The 24,343-nt window shown below is 37.9% G+C and overlaps 1 protein-coding gene across 2 annotated transcripts; it reads left to right on the top strand.

Moving 5' to 3' along the window:
• The first annotated feature begins 1,277 nt into the window (after nt 1–1,277).
• LOC127788336 (L-galactono-1,4-lactone dehydrogenase, mitochondrial) lies at nt 1,278–15,310 on the top strand. 2 transcript variants are annotated; one of them, XM_052316477.1, is made up of 7 exons: nt 1,278–1,875; nt 2,061–2,336; nt 3,327–3,577; nt 5,634–5,819; nt 6,240–6,660; nt 13,847–13,987; nt 14,939–15,310. In XM_052316477.1, the coding sequence occupies exons 1-7, from the start codon at nt 1,477–1,479 to the stop codon at nt 15,095–15,097; spliced, it is 1,833 nt and encodes a 610-aa protein (XP_052172437.1). In that variant the 5' UTR covers nt 1,278–1,476; the 3' UTR covers nt 15,098–15,310. The 2 variants fall into 2 exon arrangements, with proteins under 2 accessions (XP_052172437.1, XP_052172438.1); XM_052316478.1 differs by lacking the exons at nt 13,847–13,987; nt 14,939–15,310 and adding an exon at nt 7,845–13,840.
• The last annotated feature ends 9,033 nt before the right edge of the window (nt 15,311–24,343 follow it).

The following is a 24,343-nucleotide window of genomic DNA, read 5'->3' as shown; positions in this document are numbered from 1 at the left end:
CCGAACCGGTCAATGCGGTTAAAAATCGTTTGACTGGGTAATGGTTTGGTTTGGGGAAAAACCAAACACTGTTTCTATGGATATGGTTTGGTTATGGTTTTCACTAAAACCAAACCAAAACCGAAACCGAAACCGAACCGAATGGTGGGTAACCGAACCGAACTGAATATATATAATATGTATTATATACAACCCAGCCCACTTTAGCCCAGCCCACCTGAGCCCAATTGTCTTGCTTGCAGACCCTTCTCTCATTCTCTTCTCATTCCTCTCTCAATCTCGCTCTCGCTCTCTCTCACCCTCGCTGCCTCTCGCTCGTCCGCGTGCCATCGCCCTTACTCTTTGCATCTCGCTTGCCCTCGCTGGATCTCTCTTGCTCTCCCTAGGGCTCGGCCCCTTCTCTCGCTCGCCTTCAATCTCTCTCACCCTTGCTGCCTCTTTTCTCTTGCTCGTCCGTGCAAGCTTGCCAGTCGCCCTGACTTTCTACATCTCTCTTTCTCTCGCTCACCCTCGTTGGATCTCTCTTGCTCTCGCTAGGGCTCGGCCCCTGCTCTTGCTCGCCCTCGATCTCTCTCACCTTCTCTGCCTCATTTCTCTTGCTTCTATGCGCGAGATCGCCAGTCGCCCTTGCTCTCTACATCTCTCTTGCTTTCACTCACCCTCGCTGGATCTCTCTTGCTCTCGTTAGGGCTTGGCCCCTCTTGCTCTTGCTCGCTTTCGATCTCTCTCACCCTCATTGTCTTTCGCTCTCTGCCTCATATCTCTTCATATTAATTTATTTTTTATATTTATAATTTTCTTAGATGGAGTTGGCTCATTCATTTCAGATGGATATGCATCAATTTACAAAGAATATATTAATGTTGTTGATGAAGGTATTAACTTTCGTAATTAATTTTTTTTAGCTTAAATTATAATTTAATTATGCAAATATTAATTTATTGATCTTAATAATTGTAGGTTTGGAGATGTGATTTTATATTTAAGAAATTTTGTATCTTTATTCAAGAATAAGGTAACTTTATTAGAATTTATCTATGTTTGTTGTGAAATTATCAAAAAATTTTATGAATGCTATTTGTCTTTGTTTGTTGGTATGGATTAAACTAAAAAAATCATAGTTAAACTGAAACCGAATAGTTTGGTTATGATTTTAAATTTTTAAAACTAAATGAGTAATGATTTAGTTTTGATTTTAATAATTTAAATTTAATTTAATTATAATTTTGACAAAAATAAAACTAAACCGAACCATTGCCAACCTAGCAGCAGCTGGAACAAAAATGGGGGTATAAGATTGCTGATGGTTGGAGGAGTTTCCATTACACTACGGAGAAGAGATGAGATGAAGTTCTGAATCTTCTGATTACAGTTCACAAAGAGCTTCATCAACACACTCACTCACACTCACACACACACTCTCTCTCTCTCAACTTACTGATCTGTTACGTCGAAGCTCTCTCAGTTGAATTCTCAATGTTCTCTCTCATTCTCCGGCGATCGCTCCGGCAACCCCTGCGCCGCCACCACCACCACCACACTCCTACTAGCCCCTATTCCGAACCCCTCAAGTCTCTATCCTCCGCCCCGCGCCAAAACCCTAGCCACATCCGCTCATTCTGCTCCGCTTCTTCTTCTTCTTCTTCTTCGTCCATCTCCGATTCCGAGTTCCGGAAGTACGTCGGCTACTTCGTCCTCGTCCTCGGCTGCGGCGCTGCCACCTACTACTCCTTCCCCTTCTCCGAAAACGCGAAGCACAAGAAGGCCCAGCTCTTCCGCTACGCTCCCCTCCCGGAGGATCTCCACACCGTGTCCAATTGGAGCGGCACTCACGAGGTCCAAACTCGGGTCTTCCTCCAGCCCGAGACGCTCCAGGTCTTCGAATATTTTCGGAATTTTTTCTGTATCTTGCTGATCTTTCGTGTATTCTTTATTAGCCTTTTCATACTCGTTTATTGCCAATTAGGTTAATTGAAGAATTTATCTGTGCCTATTCTATGCGTACAGTGCATTTTGATATTTTCTCACTCAACTCCATCTTTCATCTTCTCTAACACCAGGAACTTGAAACCATTGTCTCCGATGCCAATCGCAACAAGCAGAAGATCCGCCCTGTCGGGTCGGGCCTCTCGCCCAATGGTATCGGATTGACTAGGCAAGGGATGGTGAATTTGGCTCTGATGGATGAGGTTTTGGAGGTGGATAAGGAGAAGAAGACAGTCCGGGTCCAAGCCGGGGTTCGGGTTCAGCAGCTCGTTGATGGGATCAAAGATTACGGGCTCACCTTGCAGAACTTTGCATCCATTAGGGAACAGCAGATTGGTGGCATTATTCAGGTTCGCTTTTGTGGTGGTTTGGAATATCTTTTATTTTGTTTGTGTAACTATTTTGCTGATTCATCGTCAAATATTTTTGATTACACCATATTCCATCAAAATTCCATGTTTGTCACAACTAATGAATTAATGCCACTGCTGGCAGAATTCAAATATGAGTTCAGTCTCTTGAATGGAATTTTGGGAACGGGTTGAAGCATGATGGGACTGAACTCCCCTTCGGATGTCCCCTGCAACTAACTTGCACAGTGAGCACTTTCCCAAAATAGAATTCGGCTGAGAGCACTTTAATGTTTAAGCCAGTGAAATTAGAGAATGATACAATCTTTAAGTAAAAGAAGAGGTTAATGGCAGTTGTTTTTTTATACCTTATGCTCAGGAGTCAGGATTGCTGTTTTATTTATATATTTCCTAATTGTTTTGCATTTGCACTTCTTTGCTTGATGTTTGCCATCCAGTGCTCAGTTTTGAAGATGCAGTTTACTTCTTTTTCTTATCCCTTTCCTGATTTGGGAGGGATTTTGTTGCCTTTGGACTTTGTTCCCACCGTGTATCCTCTTCACCTTTACTGACCTTCCTGGGTTTTTGCTTCACTGGCTTGGTATGCCTGGATTTTTTGTGGCACTTGACCTTTCCTCTTTAGTTTGAGAGTTGCACTATATTTGATACCATTTCAGAACTAGCTATGGACCCTTATTGCATTTGTTCCCCAGAAAAAATGCTCCTAGAATCAGGACATCTGCTATTTTCCATTTTCTTAATTTACAACTTTTCTCTACTATGGTTAGCAACTCACTTCTTTTAGGTGACATTTGATTCACTTCAAATGTCTAATGTGCTAATGCCTTCATGCTGATTAATTTAATATTATGTGAATACTTGAGATGCCACATGCTGTGATTTGTTTTAAGCTATGTCATTTGCTTATTTCTTGAAGTGTCAAGAATTTAACTACTAATGTTTTTTTTTTCCTGTGTTTTACATCTTTAGGTTGGTGCACATGGCACTGGTGCAAAGTTGCCTCCTATTGATGAGCAGGTCATTGGATTGAAACTGGTTACTCCTGCCAAAGGAACAATAGATATTTCTAAAGAGAAAGATCCAGAACTCTTCTATCTTGCTCGCTGTGGACTTGGGGGCCTTGGTGTAGTTGCTGAAGTTACTCTTCAGTGTGTAGATAGAGAAGAGCTTGTTGAGCACACATATGTCTCAACTATGAAAGAGATAAAGAAAAATCACAAGTAACTATTTTCCTTTTTCGTTTCTGCCCAAACCAAATAATTAATATTTTGAAACCTGTACTGCTGGCCGAACAAGAAAAGAGACAGGGTTAAGGATCACTTATTTACCTGTTCGATTAATTGGAATCAAGCCAGCCCATCATGATTATATGTATGGATATGTAAAAGTATAAGTTAGATAATATTTGAAATTATATACCTAAGAAACAAAAATAGGGTAAATTACATCCAGACCCCTTGTGGTTTGGACCATTTGCACACAGACCCCCTGTGGTTTAAAAATGTCTTTGGAGGTTGTCATGGTTTACTTTTTTTGCTTGGACATCTTCGCCAAAGACATTTTTAAGCTAATGGAAAGGGTGTTCTAGCCAAAAAAGTAAAACACAAGGACCTCTAGAGACATTTTTAAACCACAACAGGTCTCCATGCAAATGGCTTAGACCATAGAGGATCCGAGTGCAATTTACTCAATAAAATATGTGTTAAAATTACTTGAAAAGTCAAGTAAAATTCTAAATTTTCTTCTAGTGCTTTTATAAATCTTCTTACTTGTAAAAGAAGTTATTCTAATGCCTTTCTTTATCTCTAGAACAAGAGCATATTATGTGAATGATCTATTGTATTTTCTTTTTTGTTTTCTTCACAAAGATTAAGCATGCAAAGCAGCAAATCTAAAGCGTCATTCTATACTTGAATAAACACTTCATATAAATGCATATTACTAAGCATTGAGAAAATCACAACTCATAAAAAAATAGTGTAAGATAATGGAAGATCTCAGGCCCAACCAAACAGAAAACAAAGTAACACCTGGATAAAATATTCAATGTAGAATACAGACTTACAGGAATGCTAAGTTCATAACAAAAAAACTTGAGCCAAAAGTTTCAATTTCCAACGAGAAAGGAATAACAAACAAAAATGGATACAAATGGAGAAAAGAACAATTACAGTGATAGCGAACATAGAAGACAAAATTGATGTTCACAGCATAGTAGATTTGGAGGAGAAAAGACAGTCAAGAAATAATCTCTTTTCAAAAGCATGTGTATCATCTGAGAGTCAATATAGATAAGAGGAATGGTACAGAAAGAGACTGAACCAGAGAAGAGAAAGCAATATTTTCTAAAGTTGGTTTATAAACAAAGTGATAATTGAATCATTACGGATGGAGAAGAATGCTACCACTAGCAATGGTCTAGTGTTCTTTGTTGCATCTAACAGATTGACACGATTGAAAGTGAGAGGGTGCTACATGTTGACATAATTTGGGTTCTCTTTGTGCTCTATGACTTGCTATACGTACAAGACATGGAGATGTTCAGTTTATATGAACCATGAACAGTTCCTGAGGGTTGCGTGTTCAACTGTGGGTTTGGGTGGTTTTGCAAATTGACATTGATTTTTACGATGGTTTGATTTCATCATTTTGGCCATTTCCCACAACTACATCTGATTTTTGCGGTTGAATTGGCTGGTCCAAATTGGGTTTCTAAACACTGCAATTTATCTTGTTTATTTTTGTGAGAAAGTTTTACCACTTATGATTGGAACAACATAAACGCCATTCACTCCCTCCTTCCAAGCTTGCAGCTTGCAAGTATAAAATCAGGATAAGGTAGTCAGTGAGGAATAAATCATAAGGGATACCTTGTGAGAAATTATATGATTTGATCATCTGGAGCATCTGACTTTCCCATGGTTTGCCTGATGCTGGTTTGGTTTTTCAAACCTTGTAACTTTCTCTAATGATATCCTAGATATTTTGGAACTTAGGACCCTTTATATAGTCAGTGTACATGTAATTGGATATTTAGAACCCATCAGGTGTGGGCTTGTATTCTAGATTTAGGCTTTGCTTCACAACATTCTTTGATTCAAGCATCTATTACTTCGCATTGTTCCTTGTCACAACCATTTAGCACAGGAGATCTCACCTCTCATTATTCTTGTGTCACTTTGTATATGTGTGTGCAGGATGCTTGCATTGCGTGTAGTAATGCTTGGGCTTTATTAATTTCTCTAGACTATAAGTCCTTTCTCTTTCTTTTTGCAGGAAGTTGCTATCTGAGAATAAACATATCAAGTATCTTTATATTCCATATACAGACACTGTTGTAGTTGTGAGGTGCAACCCTGTTTCCATGTGGAAAGGTCCACCCAAGTTTAAACCAAAATATAGTCATGATCAAGCTATACAGCATGTTCAAGATCTCTACAAGGAGTCTCTCCAGAAGTACAGGTAAAATGGTTGCCTGATATTGTCACTACTTTATATTGCTAGCAATTAATTTTTCCTTGTCAATATTGAAAAAAATGAGAGAAAACTGACCGTAGTAATCCTTCTAGTTCTACCAGTGACTGCAAAAATTTATTCTGATCTGATCTGAATGTAATGAATGATTTAGTTAAATGGTCCGGTGAGAATGAAGATTCTAACACAAATGCAAGCTTGCATGAATGGAAGGAAGATTCATGAAAAGTAAATTTTTGCCTTGGAGTTTCAAAGCTTCTGTTAATGGGTCATTCATCATTTTCTTCTTAGCTAAAAAGCTATGACCCCAATGTTTCTGGCAATTTTATTTTTCAGTTTCTCATATATATACATATTTCTGTGTTCCTGTTTATTTCCAATAATGAACTATCTTATAGCTATTTGCAGACCTGAAGTGATCACAGATAAATCTGTGGACAATGATGAACAAGACATAAATGAGCTTTCATTTACAGAGCTACGAGATAAACTACTTGCTCTTGATCCCCTCAACAAAGACCATGTAATGAAGGTCAACCAAGCTGAAGCAGAGTTCTGGAGGAAGTCTGAAGGATACAGGGTAGGTTGGAGTGATGAGATTCTGGGCTTTGACTGTGGTGGCCAACAGTGGGTATCAGAGACCTGTTTTCCTGCTGGAACTCTAACAAAGCCTACCATGAAAGATCTTGAATACATAGAAGATCTGATGCAGCTCATAGATAAGGAAATGATACCAGCACCTGCTCCTATAGAACAGCGATGGACAGCTCGCAGCAAAAGCCCCATGAGCCCAGCTTCAAGCCCAGTGGAGGGTGATATTTTCTCATGGGTAATTTTGCCATGGCTGTTTCTTTTCTTTAAGTAGTTATTAATGGGCCATTTTGTTTTGAAGCATCAATTTTTCAAATGCCATGGTAGCATGCAAATTTTAAATTTTTTGGCCTTGATTTTTTTCCTTAAATCTTGATGCCTACTTTTCTAGAGCCAATTTTTAAGTACATTCAAACACAATTTTATACTAGCACAACATTGGATCTTCGATGTCTCGTAGGATGTTGATCATGCCTTCTATTTTTTTTTTTTTTTTTGTATTCAAAATTTAGAGGACCATTTAGCTTCTATGCTTGCTAAATTTTCCATCTGTATAGTTAGTTGTAGCTAGAAGGGACGATTTATTGGATGGTATAAGACCATATTTGTTGCATGGCTCAAAATATTAGCTAGTTAAGTGTTGACTTGTGCAAAATATGAGCATAGCTGAGAATGTTACAATGGATGTGTGGCTATACAAATTTAATACAAAATAGAAAAACGAAATCATATATAATAAGGTTGGTGTTAGAATAAGATGGTTTAGACATGTGAGAAAAAAAGGGAAACACCTGTGCGCCGGTGAGTGGACAAAATGGAGGAAATTTGTAGCGAGAGAGAGAGAGAGAGAGAGGAAGATTAAAGATAATTTGGGTAGGAAGCCCTTGGACATGACATAGGATATAATGGCCTTACAGGGATATAGTCATGGATAGAGATGGTTGGGGATCAAGAGTTCATGTAATCAATCCCATTTAGTGAGGTTAAGGCTTGTGATTGTTGTTGTTGTCATATAGTCAGTTACAGCGTTCTAAAATCAATTTTTGCCTTTCTCCCTCTTAACATTTTTCAAAGTTTTCCATCTTTCAGAGAAAAAACAAGCTTTTTTAAGTTTTCCTAGGAGTGACATGTTGTTTGTTTGAGGTTTTCCAAGGAACATGTTTGAGATGTCTAAAGTACAAGTGCATGCACGTATGTTAAATTTTCAGTGGTTTATTTATTTTTCTATAGAGAAATGTTGGTTTCTTAGACTATTTTCTCTTTCATATTGTGCCAACTCTCATTTACCTACACCTTTAGCATTCTGGGTCCCTGCTAATAATATTTTTAGAGCCCTTTTGCTGCACCTCTGAATGATGGAGGTGTTATGCTGCAAAAGAAGTGTCAAAAAAGTGACTTAATGACCAAACCTTGTCACTGCAGCATACCTGCGTGAAAAGAAAGGCAACATTGCTGCGACAGCAGTAGGAATTGAATGTGCAATTATGGACAAAGCACGTGGGTGCAGCACAGTATGAAGCCAATGTGTTGATTTCCAGAAATTAAGATGTGGATGTGTCAGAGGTGCAATGACAAATTAAACTTTAATATATTTATATGTATGAAATTAAAAGAAAAAATGCAGAAAATAAATTCCTTTTCATTCTATGAAGATAGTAAGACAACTTTATTCTCTATGTTTATATGTTTTGAAAGAAGTCTTGACTAGAATTTGTTACTTTTAGAAGTTTTTTTTTTAAACAAAATTTTCAAACAAATTGGTCATACTTTTTCTGTTTGTGCGTGTGTATGCTCTATAAGGACTTTGTTTATTTGTGTTTACAGAGACTGCTTTGACTCCTGTGACCTTTCTGTATTGTGTCTATCTCACCGGTTAGCAACATGTATTAAACCTGTTGAGAGAGAGTTTAGATAGAATAGAAATCCTTTCTTATTTATTCCATGCATATGAAGCTCTACATATACAAGGAGTATGCTAATAAATCTCCCAAAAACTAGGAATGGATAACAACCTAATAAGTAGGAACAATAATCTTCTATAATTTACAGATTTATACAAAACATTAAAACTTAAACTTGATTTATCCTCTTAGGCTTCATGCTTCCTTATCTTCTTATCATTAATCGCCACTCCTTATCTTCTACCTGATAAGCTCTTTTATCCATAACACTCCCCCTCAAGATTGAGAATGGATATCATCAATTCCAAGCTTGCTAGTCAACTTTTGATACGCAGCTGTAGGCAACCTTTTAGTGAGAATATCTGCAAGTTGTTCACAAGATGATATATATGGAGTACGTATTAGACCACTATCCAATTTTTCCTTAATTAAGTGTCGGTCCACCTCAACATGCTTGGTTCTATCATGTTATATAGGATTGTGAGCAATATTGATTGCTGATTTGTTGTCACAATGTAGTCTCATTGGTTCCACCAAAGTGATCTTCAAATCATCTAACAAAATTTTCAACCAAAGTAACTCACATACCCCCAACGCCATGGATTTGAACTCTGCCTCTGCACTTGACCGGACCACCACATTTTGTTTTTTGCTTCTCCAAGTTACAAGATTACCCCCTAGAAAGGTACAATAGCTGGATGTAGATCTTTTGTCCACCACTGACCCTACATAATCTGCATCAGTATAGGCTTTAAGTATCATACTTCGTCCCCTTTTGAACATAATGCCTTTCCCTGGTGTCCCTTTCAAGTAATGGAGTATTCTAAAAACTGCTCTAAGGTGAGTTTCTTTCGGACTATGCATGAATTGATTGACCACCCCTACTGCATATGCAATATCTGGCCGAGTGTGAGCTAGATAAATTAGTTTCCCTACTAGCCTTTGGTAGGATTCTTTCTCCACCTCTTTATCTTCTGGAACCTTCCCCAATTTGTGGTTGAATTCAATCGGGGTAGTAGCAGCCTTACAACCTAGCAGCCCGGTTTCTGTTAGCAAGTCCACAATATACTTTTGTTGAGAAATAAAGATGCCCTCTTTTGAGTGTGCAACTTCTATGCCTAAGAAGTATTTCAATCTCCCCAAGTCTTTAATTTCAAACTCTTTAATTAGGCATTCCTTTAATCTAGTCATACCTTCTTCATCATTTTCAGTCACAATAATATCATCCACATATACTAAAAGGACTGTTACTCCCCCTGTGGTCGAGTGATGGATGAAGAGTGTATGGTTTCCTTGACTTTGTTTATACCCTAAGGTAAGCATCACATGGGTAAACTGGCCAAACCAGGCCCTAGGAGACTGTTTAAGGCCATACAATGCTTTTTTCAGTCTGCACACTACCTGCCCGCGAGTATCTGTACTATAGCCCGATGGTAAGTCTATGTAAACTTCCTCCTCTAGGTCTCCATGCAAGAAGGCATTTTTTACATCATATTGCATTAATGGCTAGTCGAGGTTAGCAGCTAGAGATAGGAGAACTCTCACTGTATTTAGCTTTGCAACTGGGGCAAAGGTGTCTAGATAGTCGATGCCATACACTTGGGTGTATCCCTTGGCTACTAGCCTTGCCTTATGCCGATTGAGGGTCCCATCGGATTTGTATTTGATTGTATACACCCATTTGCATCCTACCGGTTGTTTTCCTTTGGGTAATTAAACTAGCTCCCAAGTGTTGTTTTTTTCAAGGGCTGCCATCTCGACTTCCATGGCATTCCTCCAATTCTCATCCCTTATTGTTTTGGAAAAATGGTGAGGAATTGGAATGGTATGTTGGCTGGTTAGGAAGGTTTTGTGTTGGGTAGACAATTTGGAGTAGGATAGGACCAGGTGCAAAGGATGTTGAGTGCAGGTCTTGGTGCCTTTTCTGAGGGCTATAGGCCATTCCAGATCACTGGGGGAAAAGGTAGGGTCACTTTGAGGTATAAGATGTTCAGTTATAGATGCAGTGGAGTCAATAGAAATGATAGAATTGCTACCTACTGGTTTCACAAGAGAGCTGCTGGTGTTGGTGTTGGGAACAGGTGCAGGGGAGGAATTAAATTCTTGGATCTGCACCGAGCTAGCAGCCAGCTTCTACTGCCTTGAGTAGACCTGCAGGGGAGGAGTACTTGGTGAGGTTTCCTCGAGAGCCTTGTCTGGTGCATCCTCTGTAGTAACCGGACCTGGTAAGGAGGTAGGTTGAGATGAAAGATCTAGATTAGGTACGGATATGACTTGATTTCCCTCGGCAACTTTTTTACTGTCATGAGAGTGATCAAAATAGGGAGAATTTTCCACAAAAGTAACATTAGCCGAGACAAAAAATCTTTTGGAAGGAGTGTGGTAACACTTTAGCCCTTTTGGCTGGAGGAATATCCAATAAAAATGCATTTTAGAGTGCGGGGATCTAATTTGTCTCTATTAGGGTTGTGAACATGCACGAAGGATACACACCCAAATATTTTTGGTTTCCAGTAGCTAGATATATGTAAATTAGAAAATAGTTGCTTAAGAGTTGAAGAGGGCTATAGGATCCAAGAGTTTGAGATCGCAGTCTATTAATAAGGGTAGTGGCTGTTAGAACAGCCTCTCCCCAATAATTTTTTGGAACATTATGGTGAAAAAGTAATGCCCTAGTCACAACCAATAGATGTCAATTTTTCCGCTCAGTCACCCCATTTTGTTGGGGTGTATATGGACAAGATGATTCATGAATAATTCATTTTTGTTGAAAAAATTGTGTGAGGGATTGATTGAAAAAATCTTTGACATTATCAGTCCTTAGCCTCTCGATTGGCACTCCAAATTGAGTACTAATCATGTTATAGAAGTTAGGAAAAATAGTGCTCTCTTCAGATTTGTTTTTCATAAGAAACAACCACATTACCCTAGTGCAATCATCCACAAATATTATGAACCACCGTGCCCCAGAAAGATTGGGAATAGTTGCAGGGCTCCAAACATCACTATGGATAAGAGAGAATGGACTAGAGGTTCATTTATTGGATGAAGGGTAAGACACCCTTTTATGTTTAGCAAATTCACAAATAGGACAATGAAAGTCTTGAATATCACAACTCCTAAACAAAGCTGGAAACATAACTCTTAAGAGTAAAAACGAAGGGTGACCAAGACGATGGTGATGTAACCAGATCTGGTCCTTATTAGATTGCACCAAACAAGACACAAGATTCACCTTGTCCTTGTTTTCCTCCCCATTTGATCCATCAAAGTAGTATAGGCCAACCCTAGCTTTAGCAAGCCCAATCCTCTTCTTCAACCCTTGTCCTTGAATTTCATAGCAAGTAGAAGAAAAATTAACACTGCAATTGTTGTCTAGGGTAAGCTTTTGAATGAAGATGAGGTTGGTGAAGAGTTTAGGGACATGGAGAACATCCTTGAGAGTTAGATGGTTATTAAGGATAATATTTCCTTGGCCAGCAACAGTGGTCAATGAGCCATTTGCCAGGGTTATCTTTTTAGAGCTTGAACAAGGGCTATAGGTAATGAAACAATGGGATAAAGGGGTCATGTGATATGTTGCCCCAGAATCAAGAATCCAAGAATTAGATTGGGTTATTCCCGAAGCATGTGGGATAAGAGAATGAGAGGACATACCTGTAAGTGCAAGAGAACAGGTACCTTTTTCTTTCTTGTTAAGAGAGTCTAGAAAGTTTCTTAACTTTTCAATTTTTGCCCTGTTAAAATCCAAGCCATCTGCCTGCTCCTTATGTTTCCCTTGCTTGTGCTTTGCCTGCTAGTGATTGCTGGCCATATAGGCTTGATTTTGGACCCCAAGTTGTCCTCCTTTAGATAGTTTTCCATGTAACTTCCAGCATCTCTCTATGGTATGCCTTGGTTTCTTGCAAAAAGTACACCATAGAGAGTCTCGAGAATCTCTATTGCTGGAAGTCTTATCTCCAGCAGCCTTCCTTTCCTCCTCAGGACTTCTCAATGCTATTAATGCTGACTTTTCTATAGGAGCAGTGTCAAGCATTACTCCTCTTCTTCCTTCTTCAGCCCGAATTAGAGAGATTACCTTTAGGGAAGGTATATCCTCTTTGCCAAGTATTTGAACCCTGACTCCATCAAACTCCATATTAAGACCTGCCAAAAAATCATAGGTTCTTTCCTTTTCCACAAATCTTTTATGTAAGGCTGCATCTTCACTGCATTTCATCTTTAGGCATTGATAATGATCTAATTCTTGCCATAGAGTTTGCAGCACATTAGAGTACTCAGTAATAGATTTTACCCCTTGTTTGGTTGCTGCAATCTTAGTCCGAACCTCATATATTTGTGTTGCATCCTTCACTTTAGAATAAGTGAGGTTGACAGCCTCCCAAATATCCTTAGCGGTTGTTAAAAACATCATCGTATCACTTATCTCGGGCACCATCGAATTCCAAAGCCAAGACATAACTAGAGAGTCCTCCTCATCCCATGCAGCAAACATGGGATCTCCTTCTTTAGGGCCGGTCCTTAAGAGATGACTGATCTTACCTTTACCTTTGAGAAAGGTCTGGATAAGTTGGGACCACTTTAGGTAGTTTCTCCCATTCAATCGGTAGGCTGCCTAGAGATTTTGTAGTTCTCCCCCATTACTCGAGTTGCTAGATCCAGTGAATGGGGTTTCTGATGGGCTGCTTGTTTCAACCGTCTCTGGTGTAGGATTGGTGTTGGAGACGTAGACATCTTAGGAAGATCTTGGACTTACTTATTGGGTGATGGACCAAACGGATGAAGGAAAAAAAAACAGATGAAAGAAACAACTCTATCGGGTGAAGGAGAAAGCCACAACTGACTTTGATCACTTCTAGGAACGGAACAAGAAAACAGGCCAGAATGGCACTAAGCAGTGAAAAAACGGCAATGAAGGCCTAAATAGAATTCCCTAGAAAGCAGGCTTTGATACCATGTTGAGAGAGAGTTTAGATAGAATAGAAATCCTCTCTTATTTATTCCATGCGTATGAAGCTCTATATATACAAGGAGTATGCTAATAAATCTCCTAAAAACTAGAAATGGATAACAGCCTAATAAGTAGGAACAATAATCTTGTATAATTTACAGATTTATACAAAACATTAAAACTTAAACTTGATTCATCCTCTTAGGCTTCTTGCTTCCTTATCTTCTTATCATTAACCGCCACTCCTTATCTTCTAGCTGATAAGCTCTTTTGTCCGTAACAAAACCACCGAAACTACCACAACACCATTCACAAGCCTTAATCCCACTAGTGGGTTTGGCTAAACCAACCGAAATTTTATAAAGTTTGACACTTTTGGAACCTTGTCAAACTGTGGTAGGCCATTCAAACTGAAAAGTTTAGTGTTAATATTTTATTTATGAATGCCGCAAATTTGGGAATTGATTGAATTTCATTTGTGCCTATTGTTGCGTTAATTGTGGAAATTAGGAAGCCTGAGGCGTTATTTGGTTAATCAGAACATTCTCATCTACTTAAAAGTTGTGTTTCAGGTTGGCATAATTATGTATCTTCCTATAATGGATGCTCGTCAGAGGAAACAAATAACAGAAGAGTTCTTCCACTACAGGCATTTGTCCCAAACACAGTTGTGGGATCGATATTCTGTTTATGAACACTGGGCTAAGATTGAGGTATTTATGAAATCCCAGTCTATTGTTCCTTGTAGTACTGGTCTCTAAAACTTTTGGTTTTATGAAACAAACAACCTATAAAGCCTTAATCCCACTATGAAGTCTTTGAAAAAAATTTGAAGTCTTTTCTTTCAACAACATATGAAGTCTTTGAAAAAATTGATGAATGATGATATAACAGAGTGAAGTTTTTAGAAGTTTCTGAAGATGTCCCCCGAGAAATACTCCTTACCAACCCTTTCTCAGAATCACCCCCATCTATTTACAGCATGTACAATAATTTGTCTTGCTAAAACTGGATATACACTTGAGTTTATCATTTCCAAATTTGGACTTGATGCAAACTTTCCAGTATATGTGGGTAATCAATATAAAAGCTGTGGAAAGCCTCTCTCTCTCTCTCTCTCTCTCTCTCAAGAATTGTATCTGAAATTACCATGCTGCGAGGATCGAACTCTAGATAGATTAGTGCCTGAACTGTTTCCTCTTTGGTGCTGGGTCTGGTTGGTTGTGAAGGTAGATAATCAAGCCAGTTTTCTGTTATCCATATGGAATTTATTTCTGGATGGAAATAGCAATTAATTCGTCATCATCGTCATTAACTGTATTGTATCCTAACCAAGTTAGGATCAGTGACACGGTATTCATAATGTCAATTGAGTTCTAAAATTTGCACTGACAATACAAATCCATGTAGAAGAATAGTGTGACAAAATTTTACGCTAAATACCTTTTCTGACCCAACCCTTTGAGAATGTTGAGATAAAGTTCCAACACAATAAAAGTTCGTGAGATGGGAGTAAATGAAGATATTTGATATGGTTGTATTCCACCACATAGTTGATATTGTAAAGCCAACTTATACGACATAGAAACACGACTTGAAATAGCAATTTAGATAAAATGGAAAAATTTCTGCACTCGGGTTACTGGTATATATATTTTGCACAGGTTCCAAAGGACAAGGAAGCGCTTGCAGCTATGCAACAAAGGTTGAGGAAGCGTTTTCCAGTGGATGCATATAATCAAGCACGGAGGGAATTGGATCCCAATCACATCCTTTCTAATTACATGCTGGAGAAGCTGTTCCCAGAGTCCGCTACAATTTGAAAAGCATTGCTGATCGGTTAGCTCTATGATTATGCACCTTGTTTTTTTTGGTTGATTTTATTTAAACTTGTAAATCTTGCCCTTCTATTGAATATGGTTACTTAAAGGGCATATCTACCTCAGTTGTTTTGCTGTACATCACATTGAGGGGAAATTTGGATTCAATAATGGAGTGTAGCATTAATCTATGAAGAGGGTTGATCGTTTTTTCAATTGGCTTTGTATTAAATCGTGAAATTGCTGGTCAAGACATGACAGGGGAATAGGATATAATAGTTGCGACCATCGAGATAGAGACGATTGGAGAACTAGAATATATGTACAGTCAACTCACCTACTAAGATTAAAGAGCTGGTATATGTATAATCAACCTCAGTCTTTTCAGAAAATGGTGAAAAGAAAATTTCTATTTCTAGTTTTTACTAGTAGACCATACACGCATACCAAGATCATCTCTAGAAAGCAATTTAAGCCTACATAGGGCAAACAACACATGTGACAATTACATAGTGATATGATGCAGGCACTATCGTGTCTCTGTCCCGTTGGGTTGTTAGTCACCTTTCAGATACAACATTCCTCGCAGATCCAACAGCAGCACAGAGCGAATAGGCTGTTTGACGAAATTTATTTATCAGTTTCAGGGATAAGGGTAATGATATGCAGAAGTTGTGGATATAGAGAGTCATAGAAGAAGAGTTTACCAGCCTTCAATGAAGCCCCTGTCCCCTTTTGTCTTCGTGGACGGCCAGCGCCTCTTCCCGGTCGTTGTCGCCGGAGTTTGAGTTGGGTACCCTTCAAATCAACAGAACAATTTTCAGAAAGAAAGCCAGCTTATAGATGGTCTCTGATGAAGGTGATGGCCAGAGAGTTAGTGTGTTTGTATATACCTGGAGGGGGTTGGTTCTCTTGTTTCTGTGGGTTGGTCATGTCTCAAGCTGCAGCACAAAATGATGTCCCAAACCCTATGTACTGTTGTCTCTCATAAGCCGCCTCAATCCTTATTTATACACTGGTTTGGCATTGGGCATATGGTATCAGCAACGTGTAATGCTGAAGTTGGCTAAACCCTGGAATAGCCTGGAAAGGGGAAAGCCAATGTGAAAAAGAGAAGATTTTGGAGAAGCAAAGACACAGAGCCATTGCATGCATGCCATCTAGAAAGAAAGATCTGCCACTTTGGTGATATATATATATATATATATATATAAATATTAAAAAGGCAAACGTCACAAGCTAGAAGAATCATCTCAATGTCAATGCTTTCGGCTATTATTTGCCTATTGAACTGGATATATTCGTCCCTTGAGGCAGAAGAGTGCGTAGAAATGGAGAAAAAAAATAAAAAAAAGGACAAAGCAATGTTCTTACAGAATATTTGATTAAAGAACGCCAGAAATGTTCTCCTGCCGCCCATGTCCATGTCTGGGCTCACATGTCTTCTTTTTTATTTTGATCGTATTGAACAAATATTATGTTATCCGACACGAATACTAATAATTTTTACACATTTGTCAAGTGATTAAACGGCCAACTGGGTCAAATTTTATTTTTTTTTCCCCTTTATTTCAGTGTTTTTGTCATTGTTGAAGAAAGAGAAATACTTAAATACTAATAATTTTTACACATTTGTCAAGTGATTAAACGGCCAACTGGGTCAAATTTTATTTTTTTTTCCCCTTTATTTCAGTGTTTTTGTCATTGTTGAAGAAAGAGAAATACTTAAAGATTTTGATAACAATAAACAAAGGCCCTTCACTCTGAAGAAAAGTCCAAATGTGCTTTAATTGGAACCTTTTCACACCACAATGAACTCTCGTTTTTCATGCTTGCAAAAGAGAAATATTTTTATGAAAGGAGGAGAGAGTGTCATCTGTGAGACCACACAATTGATTGAGTTATTGAGCTGAAAACATGCCTAGACATTCAAAAAGGGAATATTGTCATGTTTGTTAAAATGAGTAAGATAAGATTGTATTAAGTTAATATTAGAATGTTTTCTAGATCAAGATATGAAATAGTTAAAATAAAATTGAGAAGTATTTTAAGATTTTTATTAAATTATTTGTTAATTTTTTTAGATTACACTGGAGGACATATGCGTTATTTTTTTTATCTATAAGATTTAAGATATGTTTATTTTGAGGGGGCATGGGGATAAGCATATTTAGAATATGTCAAATAAGAAGTCACGTGATTTATTTTTTCAATGATGGCTAGATAAATTTAACAAATATATTGTGTAACGACATAGATTTTCACCTCAATTTTTATTTACATCAACGGAAGCAAATTAATTAGAATTACACATCTTAGGGGCTTTTACATACATACCATAGCATCAGCTAAACAAATATAACAAAACACCCCCACCTGAGCCCCTATTCACGCTCACCTCCAAAGATCTTTTTAGTCGGGAGAGCCTTGTACACATGGCTATCGATAAGGATCTAACACCACCGAATTTAACCTTGAACTTTCTTTCCTTAACCTAGAATGATGTTAAAACAACATGAGCCACAAGACTTAGCAAGCATAATTAAAACAAAGGGGAATCAATCACCACAACTAGCACTAACAAGGCTTCCCACAATATTCATTCCCCACATCATATCATAAGTTATTGCATATATTCAGTATACCAACGTTAGGTTCCACAAGTTTGTGTGGCATGTATTCATAATTTTGCAAATGGCCATTCGAGCCGAATTCATATTGTATACCATGCACCGTCATGCACGCTCACATTAACATTACTTTTCTCTACAACATGTATTCTCATGAAAGGTTCCATATCATAATGCAATACATGCACATGCTCAACAAAATACAAATAGCCCTTAGGCTCATATATGTCAATATACTCAATGATACCATATGCAATATCATAACTCATAATACTCATCAACCATCTGTCACTCTTTTTGACATGGCAGCAAACGCCTAACTTGCCCGGACGTCACCAGCACAGCGATAGCAGTGCCCTTACTCAGAGGCCGAAATGACAAACACCCATCGTAATCCTCACTTGATAAACATAAATACAATGCATGCATGATCATATGCAACTCACACCACCATGTATATGCAAGGTCTTTACATAGTTGTTAAGGGAATATTTACTCTATTTGTTTCAGGTAAAAGCCCATATGTTACACGTTATGCAATCCACATCATTGAACCCATATTGGTAAGTTTCCAACACATTTATGGCACAAGATATTAGCCCACTACTCACAAATCAACAGGTTGGTGTTTCATATGATTCCGGGGTCAGGATATGAACCCCTATACGGCACAAGTATTTGTACCACTTTACTTTCAAGATCAAGGACACTGCTTGTTGTTACTCACATAATTGGCGAGTTCAACATATTTAACATTATTTGATTAGACGGAGGCTGGTCAGTTGACCGCCACAATCACACCGAGTCACCCCGACTCTCTAAGAACCTAACCCACATCGGTTTGGCATCATTCCCAAAGAAGTATGGGCGATACAAGGCCTCGTGAAAGTTAGAAATAAATATCCCCAAGAGTCACATATTTAGTTCAAGCTCTCCGTTCACAGATTCGATAACAACTCGCATATTATAAAATGGTTACCATGCGTATTTGCATTATTAATGCGTAGTACCGAATCATGATAAGGGAGAGATTAAAATATGAGAAACCATGGAGACTTTCACGAGAATTAAAGAACATAAGGAGAGTGTTAGGAACTTGCTTTTATTTGGCTGATTCTGGCCTTCCTTGCGCTTCTGCTACAAAGTAAAACGTTTTATAAGAAAATGATTAGATTATGGTCTTTAATAATCAGATCTAGCCGTGTAAAATATACAATCTAACCGTGAAAAATCTATAATCTAAACATATATTACGTTTAATAATTTTACCCACTTACCTAAATATTTTAAATACCAAATAATCTCCAAAATCTCCTTAATTTCTCCCATTTCTCCCATTTTCCTTTCTTCCTTAAGCTGTTGGCCGCGTCTTCTTCTTTCTTCAATTTCTTCCTCTGTCAATGGCTCCAGAACGCCCTCATTTAAGGCCTTTAAAGGCCCCTGCTTGCTGCCCAAGCCTCCCCAATTTATACAAAATTTAAATGGCTTTTAAGCCACAAAAAAGAAAGGTCGAGAAGTGGCTACGTCGCAGCCCAAGGTTGCTGTCACTTAGGCCAAAAACGACGCCGTTTGGTGCCTCAAATTGCTAAAAAAATCCAGCAAAGTCACACAGCCACAACGCCTCCCCCTCAGCTTGATCCTACACCTCCTGCTAGGTCGCCATCGCGCGTGACTGCTGGGCTAGTTGCTCTTTCATTGTATATATGCCCCCCATTAATTATAAAGGAATCCCACGACTAATCTCTAAAATTACACCAGCACCCTAGCACTTTGAAAAACCTCACTTGCACCTCACGTTTAATTACACTAATACCCAGAAACTTCTGGGAATCCCACTTACACCCAAATTTCTGAGAATTCACTAAATTAATTTATTTTACTATTTCCATAAATACTTACAAATAAAATAATTAATTACCTTAATTACTCATTTCCTCGAAATAACATAAATAAACATTTTCTCTTAATTCCTCAAATATTCTATAATGACTTCAAATACAGGAATTAATAATTATTATTTGTCTCCAAAATCTTGGGATGTTACACATTGAAAATGACAAAAAGTTTGTAATGCTTTCTAGACTACCTTAACAAACACATTGGTTAACAAATACTATCTAAGTTGTTTATGTTCCCCTACAAAGTTTTGAACTTTCTTGTGCATCATCAAAGTTTGTTGGTGGTTGTACTTAGAGGAAAAAAATGTTATTTAATCGAATGAGTTTGTAACACAATCTATTGAACATTGTAAGAATGTAATGATTATTTCAAAAGGCAAAAAATTAATTTGACTAAGTCTCAATTTGAGCCATTAATTCCTATCATAAAATTTCCCACCCTGAGAACCCTAATCAATTTCGGCCTATATTATGTTGCAATGTGATCTACAAGATTATTTCTAAGATTCTTGCTAATCAGCTTTTGCCTTATCTTGTTGATGGTGCCTTGACAGCCTTTGTGTCTAGGCGTTCCATTGGCGACAATATTCTGTTAGCCCAGGAAATCCTTTATCGCTACCATCTTTCTCATGGTCCCTCTCACTATGCGTTGAAAGTGGATTTAGAAAAGGTTAATGATTCAATGAATTGGGAGTTTTTTTTCTTTTGATTCTCCAGCTCATGAATTTTCCTCCACACTTCTATTTTTAAATTAAAGTGTGTGTGACTTCCTCTCGGTATTTGATCAAAATTAATGGGAAACTTTATGGGTTATTCTTTGGGGGGTGAGGGCTTCATCAAGGGGACCCCCTGTTACCTTGTTTGTTCTTGTGATGCAAGTTCTTCACGGCATTGTGAATTATCATTCGCAAGCTGATGATTTTCAATATCATTGAAAATGTGAAAATTTAAAGATTGTCATGCACATATTTGCCAATAATCTCATGCTCTTTTGTCATGGGGATCGTGTGTTTGTCAAAGTTTTGAAATCCTGTTTGATCCGATTTTCGGAGTTATCTAGCCTTTAAGCTAATTTGTTTAAAAATGATTGATTTGTTTGTTGTTTCTCCTTTGAGTTGTGAGATGAGTTGGTTAAGGAGTCTGGGTTTCGTCATGGCTCGCTGCCTATCCACTATTTAGGTATCCCCTTGATATCCAAGAAGCTCTCCTATAGTGATTGTCATCTTATCCTTGATTGTGTCCGTTTTAGGGTGGGCTCATGGCGTGGTCATCTCTTATCCTTTGCTGGTCGACTTCAATTAGTTCATTTTGTTCTCTCCACAATCCATATCTACTGGGTATCCATTTTTATTCTTCTAAAAAAATTATTAAGGAGCTGGAGCAGATTGCTTGTGCTTTTCTTTAGAGTGGCTTGGATCTATCCACTCATAAGGCTAAGGTTGCTTGGAATGATATTTGTTGTCCTAAAGATAAAGATGGGTTGGGTCTTCGGCCTTTGTATATGTGGAACAAGCCTTGGTTGCTAAATTCATTTGGCATCTCATGCACAATCCACATCTATTGGGTATTTATTTTTATTCTTCTGAAAAAATTATTAAGGAGCTAGAGCAGATTGCTTGTGCTTTTCTTTGGAGTGGCTCGAATCTATCTACTCATAAGGCCAAGGTTGCTTGGAATGATATTTGTTGTCCTAAGGATCAAGGTGGGTTGCGTCTTCGACCCTTATATATGTGGAACAAGCCTTGGTCGCTAAACTCATTTGGCATCTCATGAATGCTTCTTCTGAATCCATTTGGATTCAATGAATTCATTCATACAGGATCAGGGATTCTTGTTTTTGGTTCCTCCCTACTCCCTATTATTGCATTTGGTACTGGGGAAAACTTCTCTAGATTAGGGGTAAGGTGTGTCAATTTTTTGGTTGGATTGTGGGAGAGGGTAGTAGGATTTTTCTATGGTATGATAATTGGCATCCCTTAGGAGTGTTGGTGGATTACCTTTCGTGCTAGTTCCCTCTTAGTTTTCCATCCCTTCTACTGCTAGGGTGTTTGATATTATTGCTGATGGTGCCTAGAATTGGCCTATGTTAGTTCCCTCTTAGGCTTTTCAACTCATCCTCTCATCTATGTCGGGACAGCCTTGGATCAATTCTTCTGATCTTCTGAGGTGGCTCCCTCCTTCTGATGGTGTTTTTACAGTGCAATAAGCGGTGAGGGCTTTTTAGTCTAATCGCAGTAGAGTTCATTGGTTTCACCTTGTTTGGCATAGCTTAGGGGTTCCCTCATATGCATTTATCCTTTGGTTAGCTATTCGTGAGCATTTATTCACTTTTGAATGGCTCAACCTTTATTTACCATTTCCTAACAAATGTTATCTGTGTAGGAGAGCATTTGAATGCCACAACCATTTGTTTTTTGATTGCTCCTTCTCCAGGTAGGTTGTGTCCCAATTAAGGCAACAAATTAAATTTATATGGCATTAAAGGAATTGGGTAAGGGGGATTTTTTTGGTCCACCCATAGGTTGCATGAAAAATAGCAGTGGAATATGGTTGCCCGGCTTGTTGAAAATAAATGATTCAATATATAGGGCCATAAATGTATTTTTAAATATGTAATGCTATCTTAAAGTCTAGCCAATTAAAAGTGATCTATAAAGTTTATTTTTGGGCTATTGGGTATTAAACTATCATGGAATTAATGTGTAGAGACATAAGTTATATTTCTAAATTAATGAGGGGACAATTTGGAAATATTAGAAGTTGTTAACTGCTTTTAGCAATTAAATATAAAGGGGTTATGGTCCCCAATTGATTAAGAAGTTTTATCTCTCTGCATCCCCATCAATAGAGAAATTCTAAGAAACTACAAATCAATTGGAAGATCAAAGACCCGTTTTGATCAATCATCACAATGGATACATGTACGCTTCCGTTTATTGTTTATTTCATTCTTAGTGATTTGACATGAATGTTTCTGGAATTTGAATAATAATTCTACAAGTGGTATCAGAGCAGTTTTCATGTTGAATCATTAAGAATCGTATTGTTTTTACAATAAATTTGTTTTTACATTCAGTTGTGGCGCAGTCAAAGACTGCGCCGATAAGGAACAGCTGCGGCCATCTGGCCGCGACATTAAGAAAATCAAGGCCGTGGCCAGAGGCCACGGCATGAAGATGGTAGCGGCCAAATGGCCACTGCATTTGGCCGCTGCATTACAAAACATGAAAAGCCTTGGCCAATGGCCGCAGCATTAAGGAAAAGAAATGGCTGCGGCCTCCAGGCCGCGGCGTCACGGCAGAGCAGTTAAGGCTTAACCGCTGTCTCCATTCCTAGGGGTTGAACTCCTAGGGTTTCCAGTAAATAATTAATTTTAATAAATTAATGTAAAACAGTTTGTTTTTATTTCATTATTTTTTCACCAAATAACAGTTTTATTTAAAATAAAAAAAACTATTTTTAAAGGAAACAAGGGATTGGGCGGGCTGGTGCAGGATCCGGGACAGGTTGACCCGACCCGGTCCAGTCCTAACTCAGTAATTATTTTGGTGCAATTTTAAATTCCAATATTGGTTTGCTTATATATATATATTTTGAAATAAATTAATTGACACAATATGTCGCCAAAGTGACCTCTCTTGTGGAAATTAATTTGTTTTGAAATGTAAACGGTTGTGTGAATGTAACTTGTGTTAATATTTATCGGCCCAAAGGAAGGTAAATGTTTAACATAGTTTCATATGCACTTGTGGTAATAAATGCGTGATAATTGTTCGGTTTATACATGTGACCAATAAATTGGCCCAAAGGAAGATTTATTGTTTGATATGTAATTATTATCAGTGTTTGATTACTACATCAAGAGTACCACTTACAGTTAATATTACTGTCCAAAGATTTGATATTAATGTTGTGCTAGGTATCTTGAGATGGGGCTCACCATTATTTGAATTTATTGATTGATTTATTATAGATATTAATTGAGCATGTTTTTATTTGGTTATTTTGTTCTTTATACAGCTAATATGTCTGCTACTACAATATCTGCCAATATAAATTCAATTCCCATGATGAATGGGACAAACTTCCAAGATTGGAAAGAGAACATTTCGATTGTTCTAGTGTAACGCCCCGTTTTCCCACAACGTGCATTACCTCGAGATTTTGGGAATATATATATATATTTTATCATATACACAACATAAGCCCCTTGATATACATACCCTTGTTATAATCATTTTCCGACAATCCCGATCGTACCTTCTTAGCATATCAAAATTTATTAATTAATAGACTAAGACAAGTAATATCAATCATATCAGCGGAAGCAAGATCGAAACCTCAATGATATATAACCGATAATTCCCTTACAATAACCAAATCGATGTTTCACATGAAAATATCAAAATATTACATAACCTCTGAACATCGTAATCATAGACCAAAACTTACGAAAACTGAACATAACAGCTACATCTCGACGACATTCTTTCCCTTGGCGCCATTGCTTTCACCTGGAACGTTTGAATATTCCAGGAACATAGTCCAAATTAGATGCTGAATCATCTAAGTGAGAATTCAAAAATATTTTCATGCAGATATGCAAAATCATATGCATAAAACCAATAAATCCTGACATGCCTCAGCCTAAGAGAATCCCACACAGCATTTAGCCCTAACCGGGGGAAATACAATTTCTCTAAAGGCAACACGACCATACC

The sequence above is a fragment of the Diospyros lotus genome, chromosome 13 (genome assembly GCF_014633365.1).
Source record: "Diospyros lotus cultivar Yz01 chromosome 13, ASM1463336v1, whole genome shotgun sequence".
Lineage (NCBI taxonomy): Eukaryota > Viridiplantae > Streptophyta > Magnoliopsida > Ericales > Ebenaceae > Diospyros > Diospyros lotus.
This window is presented reverse-complemented; position numbering and strand designations above follow the sequence as displayed.

Coding starts and splice junctions, on each gene's coding strand:
- LOC127788336 (XM_052316477.1), top strand. CDS start 1,477: ATGTTCTCTCTCATTCTCCGGCGATCGCTCCGGCAACCCCTGCGCCGC. Junction 6,661..13,846: donor AGGGTGATATTTTCTCATGG/GTAATTTTGCCA, acceptor GTTGTGTTTCAG/GTTGGCATAATTATGTATCT. Junction 13,988..14,938: donor AACACTGGGCTAAGATTGAG/GTATTTATGAAA, acceptor TATTTTGCACAG/GTTCCAAAGGACAAGGAAGC.